We start from the raw sequence: 13,714 nt of genomic DNA, 5'->3' as shown, positions 1-13,714 counted from the left end.
GAAAAGTGAAAAAATTTCAATTTATTTCAAAAATAAGAGTTACATCAAAATATAAAATTACATCATAATGAAATTGAATGATTTTATATTTGGTCCAAATTTTAGCTTAAAAATTTATTCTGGTAAAAGTAGAATTTTGAAACTAGATTTTCACAAATTTTAGTACACGAGAACAAAAAGTTGTCTCCACAAAGATACTTATTTCAGTAAAAGGAATGGCAATGCAATATGGAAAATGAACAATATCAAATAGAATTTGTGGGCTTTGCTACTTTGCTGTTCAAAGGTGTGTGCGAATGTTAACATTTGATAGAAAAATACAGCGTAAACCACACATCAGGCACCAATTATGTAGCGGGCATGATTTGATAATGAGCACGTGCCTATAGAATTATTTTTTAACTATTTTACGCCTTTGTTTAAGTTTGCTATTGAGATTTTATTCTTTTCCAGCTAAATAACGAAAACAAAAAATTCACAAGCTGTATAGCATATCAGTGTTCTCACCCAAAAAAAAAATATCTATATTTCAAAATGATACGTAAACTAAAGTAATGCAATAAATCTTAAGAGAAAACTAGTACATGTATTTCAGCAGCCTATCTTGATTGGGAGTTTGTAGTCTGGACTTGGTTGGACTTGGCCTGGCTGGATTGATGGTGACTTAGCTGGAACTTGTCGGGAACTGTAGACTCGGCGGGAGACATAGGCTGGATTTCTGTTGCTGTTGTGCCTAGAGCAGAACAAGAGAATGAACTTATAAGCATGGCAGGTTAATGGAGGATCAATATTAGGTTTTGCCCTTCACCGACGTATAAACGTCGTGGGACTTGAACTCACAACCTCCTGCTTTCTATTGCAGGTGCGTTCTATTGCGGGATCAGTTGGCTGGTTCGAATCTGATGTACATAGCAGTGGGTACCGCATTAACTATTCATAAGATGGAATTTGCGTCGGGGGCCAAATCAATTTTAGGTTTTGCCCTTCACCAATGTATTAACAGTGTGTTACCTCCTGAGTGAAAGTTGGACAAAATCAGTAGGGTGGGACTCGAACCCACAACCTCCTGCTTTGTATATACGTCGGTGAAGGGAAAAACCTAATATTGATTTACATCACCATGCCGCAAATGCTGCAAATTCCATCTTATAAAAAAGAGGAGATGGGTGCTACAACGAACCAACAACCCTGTCTCTAGTGCAGTTCAGTGGCCATTGGTGAAGACAAAAGTCACCGGCCACCGAATTTATAACTCTAGATCTTGTGGTTGTGGCTGCAAGTTCTGCTACCAACCGCCCACACGCGCTGCCAACAATTCCCACATATTCCTAAGAAAGTGCATGATGACCTAATTCTGGGGAGTTAGGATTCAATAAAAAAAACTGGGGGCACAAAATTCATCCTGTTACACAAACACAATTGCACTTGATTTGACCTTACGCTTTCCCAAGTCAAAAATACACTAAACTGTCATCTTCCTGGCTATTTGAACCCAGGTAATTGTCATTTGACCGAGAAAAATGTCATTTTGACCCAGAAGTATGTCAGGTCAAATCTGACCCGGATTCCAGGTCGAATCTGACCCGGAACTTATGAGTGTACATAAGTTTGACTTTGATGACAAACCACTGTGTCATTATGTAGAAGGTAAACAGATTTGACCCGACATTATTGTCATGTTGACATAGACAATTGTCATTTTGACATACAAATTTATCATTACGCATACAATGCGCGGAGACATTTGGTATTTGCAATGCAAGTTAATTCTTTCTTTAATTTCTCTTCACATTACCCATACACCAAGTAAAAAGACGTACCTGTATTAACCCTGCAGAAATTTGGCAATATCTTCTCTTCCGATGTTCTTCAATGCTGTGCACAACGTGGTCACCTGTTGTTTATCACTGGAGGACTGGGCCTGTTTCCATGATACAAGCATATCGAGACCCTGCCTTATATAATTATTTTGAAATTTGTTCTCGATGGTCTCAACCTGTGTGGTGGAAAAGCCCAGCTCCTTAACTGCCAGTGTTGTCCATTTTGCAGAAAGCCTCTCAGCGACCTCGTGCAGAGTTTTGTCATCTAAACGTGCTACTGACAAAAAAATGAAAAGAGTTTTGCTGCCAAAAATTAGACACAAAAACATTTGATTCGTAGCAAAATCAAGCAGTGCGTTGGACTTTCCAATGGTTTGGATTAGTGCTTTGCCACTATCAGGATCTTCGTCATAGAATTTCCGAATGTACATGTATTCGTTAACATCCTCATCAGTAAACCCCAGAACATCTACGTGTGAGCAATGATTTCGGGCAAGTAATTCTGACATCAGTGTCTCAAGATGAGAGGGGCGGGTCGATACACAGATGAAACATTCCTGGTATAGGCCTACTTTTCTGTTGAGTGCTTTTAGGATAAATCCGAAGATTTTTGGTCTTCATTTCATCAAAAGCATCCAAGAGAATCAAGACCTCATTGGGTTGGCCAGGATGAATTTATCAAGTTCGTCTTTTTCAATTCCTGACTTTTCGCCCAGAATTTAATTGAAAGTGGAATCAACAAGGTTGGATTCTTGCGACAGGGCACACATCTTTAAAAGAAAGATAAGCTTGAACCTCTTCAGGATTATGCTAGCCTCATTGGCCCAGTCATATGCAATCTTATCAAAATTGGTTACTTCTTACTGGACTGAGCCCAGTCTAATGTGGCTTTCTTAGATGTAGGTAGCTCTCCAGCACTTAACTGGTTCGTCACTCGTCACTCAAATTCTGATGGGAGGCAGGTGGCTCCGGACAACGACGCACATACATTGGGGATAGCCTGACTGTATGATCATGGAGCTATAAAAAAGGCTCCATGGTATGTTCTTAGATAAACTATGCACTCCCGCTATATGTGCAAACATATCTATGGTTGTTAACTGATTGAGAAGCCATATTATCTCAGTAGGGCGCTCATGAATGCAAACAGGAGAATCCCGGGTTCGCGAAAGCCACATTAGACTGGTCTTGGTCCAGTATGCGACACCTCCCATGCCAAAGAAAATGAGGCGTTTGATGAGTTCCCCATTTTGGCATACTCTGTTGAGTTTCCAATTTCTCCTTTCTGGCCAGTCACTGCCACCCCTTCTCGTGTTTCTAACTGTACTTTAGTCACTACCAGCTATGTGCATTTGGCCATTATCAACCCCAGGCAACAACTGCACGTAACTGCCTGTTGTTTTGTAAACTCCCTTCAAAATGTCCCTAGTCTTGTTACCAGCTTCTTGGTAAGGATCTTCACCTTTTGGTTCTTGGCCTGGTGTCTGTTGAGGTCCGGGTGTAGGCGCTCCTATTCAGATCAAAACAAGAAAAAAAACAGCTCATGTTACCAACCATGATTATTCATGTCCCCTCCCCTATTAGCTCATTATTTCAATAATTTGTGCATGCAAGCAAAATTAATGTGTAACTTTTCAGATGAGTCACCCATAGGGGGCGCTACTTGTCGTGGATACATACAGGAACAAATTACAAGACTAAAACCACCATAAACAGCGCCCTCCTATTGTATCTACCATGTACTAGCTTATAGTTGTACCAAAGAAATTGGTGACTCTCTAGCTTGCACAACCAGCAATCGGTCTTTTGTGTCCACGTTTGTGTAGTATACCACCCCCCCCCCCCCCCCACCCACCAAAACAAAAAAATTAAAAGTTCATTAACACTTCATTAGATATAAAATTGCTTTTATCTTAAAGGGAATATGCAACATTTGCTTTTGCTGTAATTTTCAGAAATGGATAGATTTGGGGGATTAGTATTTTATAGCAAATTATTGTTACACTGACTTGTTTGGAGTTTTGTGTTCATAGATGCTGGAAAAACCAAGAAAACAATCATGTTTATCTTGTAGTCTGGTTCTTTGACCCCACTTAAATTGAAATTGAGCAATTTATAGACGTCGGGGAATTGTAAGGTCAGGGAACCAGTCTATAAGGCTTTTACCCATTCATAGGTGTGTAATCGATTGCGCACAAAATTCATTAAATATGGTAAATTAGGGGCAGTATTTGAAAAAAGCCAGCTTTTTCCAATGCTGGTCGGCCGACCCGCGTTGAAAATTGATACAAAAATACCACTTTTCTTAAAAATGACAGCACACCAGGTGCCATGATTTTACAGGATGCTTTAGACTGTCATAATTTACTAACAGTCCAGTAAGGTATTTCATAATAATTTGGTAGTTTTGTTTTTTTGATGTTTGCAAATATTGTATATTCCCTTTAAAGGGAAAATACAACATTTGCAAAATACCTTACTATGATGTTGGTAAATGACACGCTTAAGCATCCTGTAAAATTATGCACCTGGTGTAAAGCCATTTTCAAGAAAATGGTGTATTTGTATACATTTCCAACGCTGGTCGGTCGACCACCCTTGGAAAAGCGTAACTATTTTTCAATTACTGCTCCAAATTTACCATTTTCTTTAGTCTAAATTTTACTTTGGTGGCCATTGGTTCCATGTTCATGAACGGGTGCAGGCCAGCTAGACTGGTTCCCATACCTTACAATTTTTCTGGTATTTTTGATCCATTTCATCTTGAGTGGAGTCACGGAACCAGACTACTTGCATATTTTTGTTTTTCTTGGTTATTCCAGCGTTTTCGAACACAAAACTTCAAACATGTCAGTGTAACAATATTTGATCTACTATTCGAACCCCCCCCAAATAGTTCATTTCTGAAAATTACAGCAAAAGTCGTTTACATTCCTTTAACAAACAACATGAACAAGGTTATATTTACCTGGTCCCTGCATCGGGTAGTTGTAATTAGTGATACTAACTCCACTTGCACCAACAATGATAGGATTGTTGCTACCGCTGACTGTGCCCATGTTTCCGATGTTTCCAGTTGGTTGTTGGGAACCTACAAGCAGAAGCAAAAAGTAAAATATCCTTTAAAATGATACATGTACTTAATTCCATCTCCATTTGTCGTTTGTAATGACTTGGATAACATTGCCTTCAAAGGGAATATACAACATTTTCAAACATAAAAAAAAAAAAAACTACCAAATTATTATGAAATACCTTAGTTGACTGTTAGTGAATGACGGTTTAATAAGCATCCTGTAAAATCATGGCACCTGGTAGGCCTATGCTGACATTTTCAACAAAATGGCATTTTTTGTATCAATTTCCAATGCTGGTCAGCCGACCGACGTTGAAAAAAAAAACACTGTTTTTTTTCCTTCAAATACTGCCTCCAATTTACCATATTTAGTTAGTCTGAATTTTGTTTGCAATCGATAAACACACCACAAACAGGTACAAGCCAGCTAGACTGGTTCCCTGATGACCTTAGAATTCCCAAATGTCTATAAATCGCTCCAAATGTTTCAATTTAAGTGGGGTCATGGAACCAGACTAAAAGAACATGATGGTTTTTCTTGGTTTTTCTACAAACACAGAGCTTCAAACAAGTCAGTGTAACAATAGGCCTACTCAGTAAACCCCCAAATCCATCTATTTCTGAAAATTCTAGCAAAAGCAAATGTTGTATATATTTTTTTCATCTGACCATTGATAGAAAAAGAAGTACATAAAAAAGCAGGCTATGACGCAAAAAATAAATTGGGGGGGGGGGGTGAGGGTAGTGGGGGTGGGTGTGGGGGTGGGGTGGGGTGGTGAATGCCCCTCCACTCCCCAGTAAGGTTATAAATTGACTCCAAGCAACTAGCTAAGTTTACGTACTCACCTGTTGCGGCTGAGGGGGCTGCTTTAGGTTGTTTATCCATGGTTCTTTGGATCACCCGGCCGGCCACAAATGGAAGTCCTGTTTGTCAATGATTAAGTAATGAAAAGCTGAAATAAAGCTGTTATTGTCTAGTGTACGTGTAAATAAAACGTGCGCTGAAATTTATCAAACCTCAAAAGATCAGTTCGTTTAATTTTCAAATTAGAAGAACATGTTCCACTGGAAAAGAGGTTCCTTTTGCCTTGTCATCAGTGGTCGTGGGTGTGTTAAAAACTCTGCTAAAATTATTGGCAAGTTTACCTATATCGTCAGACCTCCTAAAGCTACGCGCTCCTATTTCTGCGCACTCACTTTCAAGTTATATTTTGCAAGGCTACATCCTAAAATATGACATACATGTACTTTCACTGGGATCGTATCCTTTGATGCATAAACTTTAACCAGCAGCCGAAAAAGATGTGGAGATTGAAGGCTTTACTACATTTGGGGCAACATATGTTGCATGGTATACTTTACTAGGAATTCAGGCAAAAAATGAAAAACATCGGCATTTACTGCAAATTTATCAAGTACAAATACAGGCAGATGCTCCTGGGCCTGCAGAAGTCGAAAATATGACTGAAAGGTGACCTTTCTTGGTCTCCCAACATCGTCAGTATTATAGTTAAGATGTCACAGATAAGAATTTGTAGTTTCTACAAGGGTGTAAAACTTACGTTCCAACTAAAAAGACAAATTTCTAATATTATATTGGATTTTTTTTGTCATAAAGTTTAAAATCCGACATCTTAAAAACTGTTTCTGTTGATTGGGATGATCAGAATAACAATATCATTGGGATCTACATTTAATCTATAGTAAATATGTATAAAATCTATTTATGTAGTACATGTAGATACATATAGGCCTTTGTATAAATCTCCAAAATGGGATATTGAAAATAATCTTGAAATTACAAAAAGGTATTGGCATTGAAAAAGAATATGTGTTTGAAAACTCAGGAAACATATTTTCCTAAAGCCACCAAGTCTAAGTTATTAAAAAAAAAATGTTTATAAATTGAGTTACATATTTTTCTTCGGACAGCACATATTTTTCTTCAAGTGTACCCTGCGCAGGCTACCACCAGTGCTAGCTAGTTACCCAGCCCTAAATTTTATCATTGGGTTGTCATTTAGGACAACCCAATGATAAAATTTAGGGTTGGGTAACTCCAGCTACACCAGTCATGCCAGTGCGTAGCTTTTTGTTGTTTTTTATATCATGATCATTCATCATGTTCATGTCATTCAACAGTTCAAAGCATAAGGCCTACCTGTTCAAACATGACGAAACTCTGTCAGTTTGTAGATTAAATACAAATACGAAATGTCCACTTACCTTACAATATCGGTATCTGTACCTGTTTAGACCTGTCGAATTTGAGCAAGATTCGAACCATTTGGAAATCGCGAATGGGGTTTCCCGGAAATTAACTGGGGAACCCCCTCAGCTCATCAGCTGTCAATCAGCAAGGGCGCCCTCTGGGGAAGCCTTCCTGCATGCGTCTGATCAGATCTGCGCACATTATCACATGATACATCACAAGTATAATAAGTTGAGGCAGAATTACCGGACCAACTTTTACTATACGACAATGTGATCGTATTAATATGAAGGGCTTCATATATTAACGAAACTGTAAAACGGAAAGCGAAGTTTCCCCCGCCGCGAGGCAGGACGAAAACACAGCGTTGAGGGCGCCCGCGGCAATATATCACATGATGTTTAGCTAGCTAGCTGCTGTCGCTTTCGCGCGTACTTCAACAGTTCCAGGCAGTTTTCTTTGCAAAGATTGAGACTGTCCGTGTTCATACCGTCCAATCAATTACCGTTTTAAATCGTATAAAGAAAAAGAAAAACGAACCCTTTACCAATTTACCGTTTTTCAATCTTAATAAAAAAAGGAAAAACGAACCCTTTACTAAACAGGTTGTGTCAACTTGTCAAGGGCGGATCGATCCCGAACACAGGAGGGGTTTGGGCCCCGAGACAATAGATTTTAGATACTGTGGTGCGCCGGATCTGAGGCAATTTCTGACCACTTTAACCATTTTTCGAGCAAAAGATGGTTGTGTATGCAATGGCTGTCTTTTTTTTGCGACGTCACTTAAAAAAAAAACCCAATTGGGCTCGGTATTTTTTTTTTGTGGGGGGGGGGGGGTATGACCCCGTTGCCCCCCCCGATCCACCCTTGACAGGTGTATTTTACAATTAAAATGGTGAACAGCAAAGTTTGTGAATTATGTAACATTGTTGAAATGAAAGGTGACTGACCGTGAGTCCATGACTCAGATTTGCAAAAAATGTGGGAATTATTTTGTTTCGGGGTCGCTTTTCACAAAACAAAACAAAACATGTTTTAAGGTTCAATGCAACAAAACCCAAAATAATTGACACAAAATGATCGATCACACCAGAAACAATTGAGATACAAACATGATGTATTGATTATTTTATGGAACCAGAGTGCAGTCCATTGATCTATCTATTCCATCAGGTCATTACTTGCAAAAACGGAGAATTTCCCGCAGTTTTTATTTTTAACAGTTTTTCCGGCCAATTTCACAAAGTTTTCATTCAATTTATAACGCCTAGCTCATTCAATTTAGATTGAAATGGAAAGATCACGCAGATCGGCATTCCACAGTCGAAAAAGAATAATTCAATTTCACCATCCGAGCATTCTATATCGTGTTTAGCTTTATTCGTCCCTGTAAAAGATGCATTCAGATTAAAAGTGACGTGTTATTCATTCAGTTTCGTCCGAACCAGCAGTTGATCGAGTATTCATTTTCATTAATGGGCAAACATATTTCTCATTTTATGTAGCATCTTTTAAGACTTCCTGCATGTGTCCGAATTCCTATAAAATTCTGAATTATCTCAGCATAAATCATATGAGGTGTCTTCAACCCGGAAATGCACAGTCTTTTTCAATTACAATTTTTCTTAGGAATACATTTTGTGCAACTTTCCACTTTTTTTCTCTTAATTGTATGAAAACTACATTTGACATCCTTTTTTTTTTGGGGGGGGGGGTGCTAACCATATTGAAAAGTGCACTTCTTTAAACATTTAAACGTTTAAAGGGCGCTGCTGCAGTGATGTCATTTCAGGAGGGGTCTTCTGTTCACATTGTGAACCCCAACATTTGTTCATTGAAAACATTTGTGAGAAAGGGTTGCTCATTGGCTTACTGCATGCCATGCACTTACACAAAAACGAATCACCAAAGAAAAGAAATTTATGACAGCAGAATATCAACAATTCTAGAATATTTTGTGCTGAAATAGCCGGGTTATATTGAGCTTTCTGCTCATGAATATGGAACGTTGCATTAGCATAGAAACCGAGAAAAGGAACAGTTAACAAAGTCAACGGTTAAAAGATTAGTAACATATCAGCTTTGCCTCTTATACATTTTCAAACTTTTAAGCAAGAAGAAAAGATCAACAGTGAAAACAGAAAATTCCTTTGCCCTTTACTTTTCAAGACTTCGTTACATCATCTATCCCTCATAATATCAGTTAATTTGTTACGTTATAAATTTTAGTCAAAAATATTTGGATAAACAAAACGAACCTCGGAGGAAAATAAGAAAATATATCAATTAAAAAATGGAAATAATTTGAATGACCAAAAGATGAAAATGGTTGCGAATAAACGAATGAGAAAAGCATGGTAAAACGTCATATAATGCGCACCGACGTTCGCTAATTTGAATGCGTCAACCGTCAAGAGATGTCAAAAGCTTAATTTAATTAAGAATGATACAAATTAAGTATTGAATGCACCAAAACGAAATTGAATGCCCCAAAACCCAAAACGAAAGTTCGGAGCAAAATCTTGTGGGTGCCTACAAATTGAAATGGAACGCCCCAATGATGAAAAAGAACCCCCAAATTTGATAAGATGTGTAAAAATCACGCGTATTGAATAGCTGATGATGAAAATTATCAGAAAAATCCCGAAATTGACCGGTAAAACCTATAGGCCTAGTTTTAATGAGTGATTACAGATATAAATGAGAAACAGGCAAATAACTTATCAGCTTGAGTGATTTGAAATTACAAAATCTTCCAATTTAGAAACTTTGTAAACAAAGTGATATTTCATCATCTTAGCCGCTGCAAGACATTGTCACAGACTGCAGTGAATGTGACATCACGCTTGATTCATTTTCAACGGATATAATCCTGAATACAGTTGCGCAACCAGCCCCCCCTCCTCCTCCGTCAATGCTGGGTCCACGACAAAACAATTATTCCATCGCTTGGCAGTTTTTAAAACCGATCTTCCCATCGATCTCCCCACCAAAGTTATACAAAACATGAAAGGGAACATTCTTTAAAAAATACAATTTTGGTTTTAGTAATCCCAAAACTACTCAAAATGATAATCATTTTTTTCAACGTATTTACACAAATATACAATTGTCTGGCCAACGCGTCTATAGAAAATGAAATTCTTCAAAAATGTACAGTAGCTGGAAGAATCCCAAAACTACTCAAAGGAGACTCAATGCCATTAACGTTATACATAATTACTTAGGTTATTTGGCTAACAAGTTTCAACTTGTTGAGGAAATGGATCAAACCACCCATACAGCCTCAATGGTTGATAAGAAATCAACGAGTACCATGCATCTACATGTACTAGGTTTTGAAATCAATGATGTTTTCAGTTTACGTTTTTTGCCCTGCCCGATTCTCTGCTGTCCCTGAAGTAATTATCCTTCTCAAGAGTTTCCTTGAGAGTTAAATCTGCATGTCACGTGGCTTCGCAGTACAGAATTCAATGTGTTTTTTTTTAAGCTTAGAAGCAGTTGCAGTATGGATAGGGTGATTATCAAAGTAACAACAATTCCAATCTTGATTTGATTTTCTGCTACCCTAGCAACGGACCTTTCCACACATTTTTGTATCATGGCGGTGTGGCTTACTAATACGGAATAATTCCAGTTTTCAGCCACATTTATGGGGCTAATAGAGTTGTAGCGCCCACCCTTCAAATTCCTTGATGTAATCTTCAGTCTACAAAGAATAAATAACACCTCGAATCGCCCAGAGTTGTAACGAGTCACTGATTTTTGTGACTCGAGTCGAGTCGAGTCATTTTAAAGAAGTGACTCGAGTCGAGTCGAGTCGAGTCATTAGGTCAACAAGGTCGAGTCGAGTCGAGTCGAGTCGAGTCACAGAGTGTGGTCGAGTCGAGTCGAGTCGAGTCAAGTATTTAGCTCGAGTCAATTCGAGTCACAAACATTTGAACACTGACTTACAATAAAAAGCAACAAACACAAGAGAGAAAGAATACAAGGCACCAGTCTATTACGGAAATCCAAAGACATAAAGTATGCTGTATGGTACCCAACCAACAGTTTCCATTGCTAGCTCACGTCACAGATAAGAAGATGTGAAACTTCGGTCTTATAACTGGTTTGGCTTCGGGTCTAGATTTTGTTGTTCGCTGATCGCTGACAACGTTAAAACCTAATTGCATTATACAAAACTGTTTCTGATTATTTAAAGGTGGGCCTGTCCGTATCCATTTTTGTGTGTGAAATCGGGGCATGAATTTAGCCAGCGTTCCACCAAGAACTTCAAAATCGCCCGAAACCAATGATGAAACCACGGATTGAGAAATGCGTTTTAAGTCTGGTTCCGGGTTTAGCATTACATGCTATAGAACCACAAGGTGGGAGTCCGCGACACGGTGTATGTTTGTTGTTTCATTATGGAGGTAGGATATAAACGTACATTATTCGCGAACATTAACGTGACGTGAACAAAAACTGGCAACGCGAACGGCGCAGCGTAAGTCATTGCAAATATTTTTTGCAAGCAAGTTTTGCTTTTATTTTGGGACTCGAGTCTTATTAGCCTTCCTCGAGTCGAGTCGAGTCATTCTGATGAGGGACTCGAGTCGAGTCGAGTCATTTGCTCGCAGTGACTCGAGTCGAGTCGAGTCATTTACCCGTCGGGACTCGAGTCGAGTCGAGTCGCCAAAAAATGTGACTCGAGTCGGACTCGAGTCGAGTCATTGACTCGAGTCATTACAACTCTGGAATCGCCGCACAAATCCTTTGTGTTATTAAACTCAGTGTTAGCAGGCAGATTCAGTTGCACTTCACTGCTCCCTACAATGCTGTTTCTCGTGCAGTGTCTCTCTGTGTGACACATTTACTTTCACTTGAAACTGACCTGCAGGCTGGGTTTCTAAGGGTTTTTCATTTCACTCTGAATACTGACTTCCCACTAGGAGGGTTAACAAGACCTTACCTTATCCCGTTCCAGATACTCGGACATTGAGAAGGACAAGGAGTTCCAATTTTGTTCAACTTGCAATGACCGGGACAAAACACTTCCTCGTGCGTACGACAGACGACTTGAAAAGATGGCGGTAATACCCACAATGCTTTGGGAAGTCTTCAATGTCACTAGAGGCCGCCCTTCAATAATGACAGTGCAAGACCTTGAGCAGCTTAAGGTCCAATTTAGGTTTTTAGTCAATATTAATTATATGTCTTTGCTTGTCAGAAGTAAGGAAAATGTAAACAATTAAAGAACGAGAAATAAAGAGAAATGCTTGCTTTGCTTTTTGTGACATTTTTTTTAGGAGGGGACCAGTATTTGTGTAGCGCGCCCTCTGTTGACAAAAATCCCAGCAAATTAAAGTCAACTCCTATTCGGGACAAACAACACACTTAGTTTCCAAGAAATAATTCTTTTATTGACTCAGAATTTCATAAATTGATTAAGTGTGAAGTGAATCACTATTCTGTTGAAAATTGGGAGAAGTAGTGAAATTACCAAAATAATAGTGTTTTAAGCGCGAAAAACACACCACGACTTGAAGTAAACTTTCATGGAATTATAACAACGTACATGTATTTGGCGTCCGGATGATTACTCAAAAAGTATCCGTTGAAATAAATAAAAATTTCATCCTGTTATCGTCCGTCATATAACACAAGTCTGTTAAATATCGAGAGAAATGGTCAAATAACTAAAATGATATAACCAAAACATTGTAGTGTGCGCGAAAAATACAATTAGCTCATTGTGAAAAGAGATTCTCATTGGTGTACTACAAGTACTGACACAACAAATCTTTAACGAAATACAAATTTAAGACAATTAAATATCAAAACGTCTTGCAACTTTTGGTGCTGAAACTTGTCGGAACATAAAGTTTCTGCCTGAAATGGCATCACACTTTCGCTCATGAATATGGCGGACACTTGCATCAGCATAAAAGCCAAAAGGCACCAAAATATTCTTGTGAAAGGGGCATTTTTAATGATTGCATTACAAAATTACATTGCATGAGCCCTTTAAGGTACAATGCAACATAACAGAATACAACTGACACAACATGATCGATCACACTACAATCGTGAAATACAAACATGATGTATTTGGATTAATGGAACCAATTAATGCAATCCATACATTTACTCCATTCTTGCAAAAACAGAATTGTCCAGTTTTGTTTAGTATCAATGTGTGATGAGAGATATAAACGGAAAATGCTCAAAAAAGAAATAAACAATATTTGCAAACATCAACGAACAAAACTTCCAAATTATTATTAAATACCTTACTGGATTGTTAGTGAATGACAGTCTAAAGCATCCTGTAAAATCATGGAACCAGGTCATGTTCAAGAAAAGTGGTTTCTTTTTTGGAAAAATTTACTTTATTCTCATACTGCCCCCAATTTGCAATATTTAGTTAGCCTGCATTGTTTGCAATCGATTACATACCTATGACCGGGTACAAGCCAGTTAGACTGGCCCTGATCTTACAAGTTCCCGAAGTCTATAAAGACCTTACAAGTTCCCGAAGTCTATCAATTGCTTAAGTGGGGTCAGGGAACCAGACTACAGGAACATGATTGATTTTCTTGGTTTTTCCAGCATCTACGAGCA

At 38.4% G+C, this 13,714-nt stretch overlaps 1 protein-coding gene across 2 annotated transcripts; it reads right to left on the bottom strand.

Annotated features, from left to right (window-relative positions):
• Positions 1-2: 2 nt before the first annotated feature.
• On the bottom strand, positions 3-7,277 carry LOC119720143. Of its 2 annotated transcripts, none has more exons than XM_038189699.1 (6): positions 7,123-7,277; positions 5,743-5,820; positions 4,789-4,911; positions 3,283-3,330; positions 1,821-2,097; positions 3-733 (listed from the first exon to the last, which is right to left on the bottom strand). In XM_038189699.1, the coding sequence occupies exons 2-5, from the start codon at positions 5,780-5,782 to the stop codon at positions 1,826-1,828; spliced, it is 483 nt and encodes a 160-aa protein (XP_038045627.1). In that variant the 5' UTR covers positions 5,783-5,820; positions 7,123-7,277; the 3' UTR covers positions 3-733; positions 1,821-1,825. The 2 variants fall into 2 exon arrangements, with proteins under 2 accessions (XP_038045627.1, XP_038045628.1); XM_038189700.1 differs by having other exon boundaries at positions 1,821-2,094.
• Between the last annotated feature and the right edge of the window lie 6,437 nt (positions 7,278-13,714).

This window comes from Patiria miniata, unplaced genomic scaffold (genome assembly GCF_015706575.1).
Source record: "Patiria miniata isolate m_02_andy unplaced genomic scaffold, ASM1570657v1 HiC_scaffold_9, whole genome shotgun sequence".
Lineage (NCBI taxonomy): Eukaryota > Metazoa > Echinodermata > Asteroidea > Valvatida > Asterinidae > Patiria > Patiria miniata.
Note: the sequence above shows the minus strand (reverse complement) of the source record. Positions and strands in the feature narration are given on the sequence as shown.

What these genes read in the sequence shown, in the direction of transcription:
- LOC119720143 (XM_038189699.1), bottom strand. Translation starts at nt 5,782, where the DNA reads ATGGATAAACAACCTAAAGCAGCCCCCTCAGCCGCAACAG. An exon ending in AGCCCCCTCAGCCGCAACAG is followed by an intron (nt 4,912 to 5,742) that starts GTGAGTACGTAA and finishes TTCTGCTTGTAG; the next exon opens with GTTCCCAACAACCAACTGGA. An exon ending in CTACCCGATGCAGGGACCAG is followed by an intron (nt 3,331 to 4,788) that starts GTAAATATAACC and finishes TGATCTGAATAG; the next exon opens with GAGCGCCTACACCCGGACCT.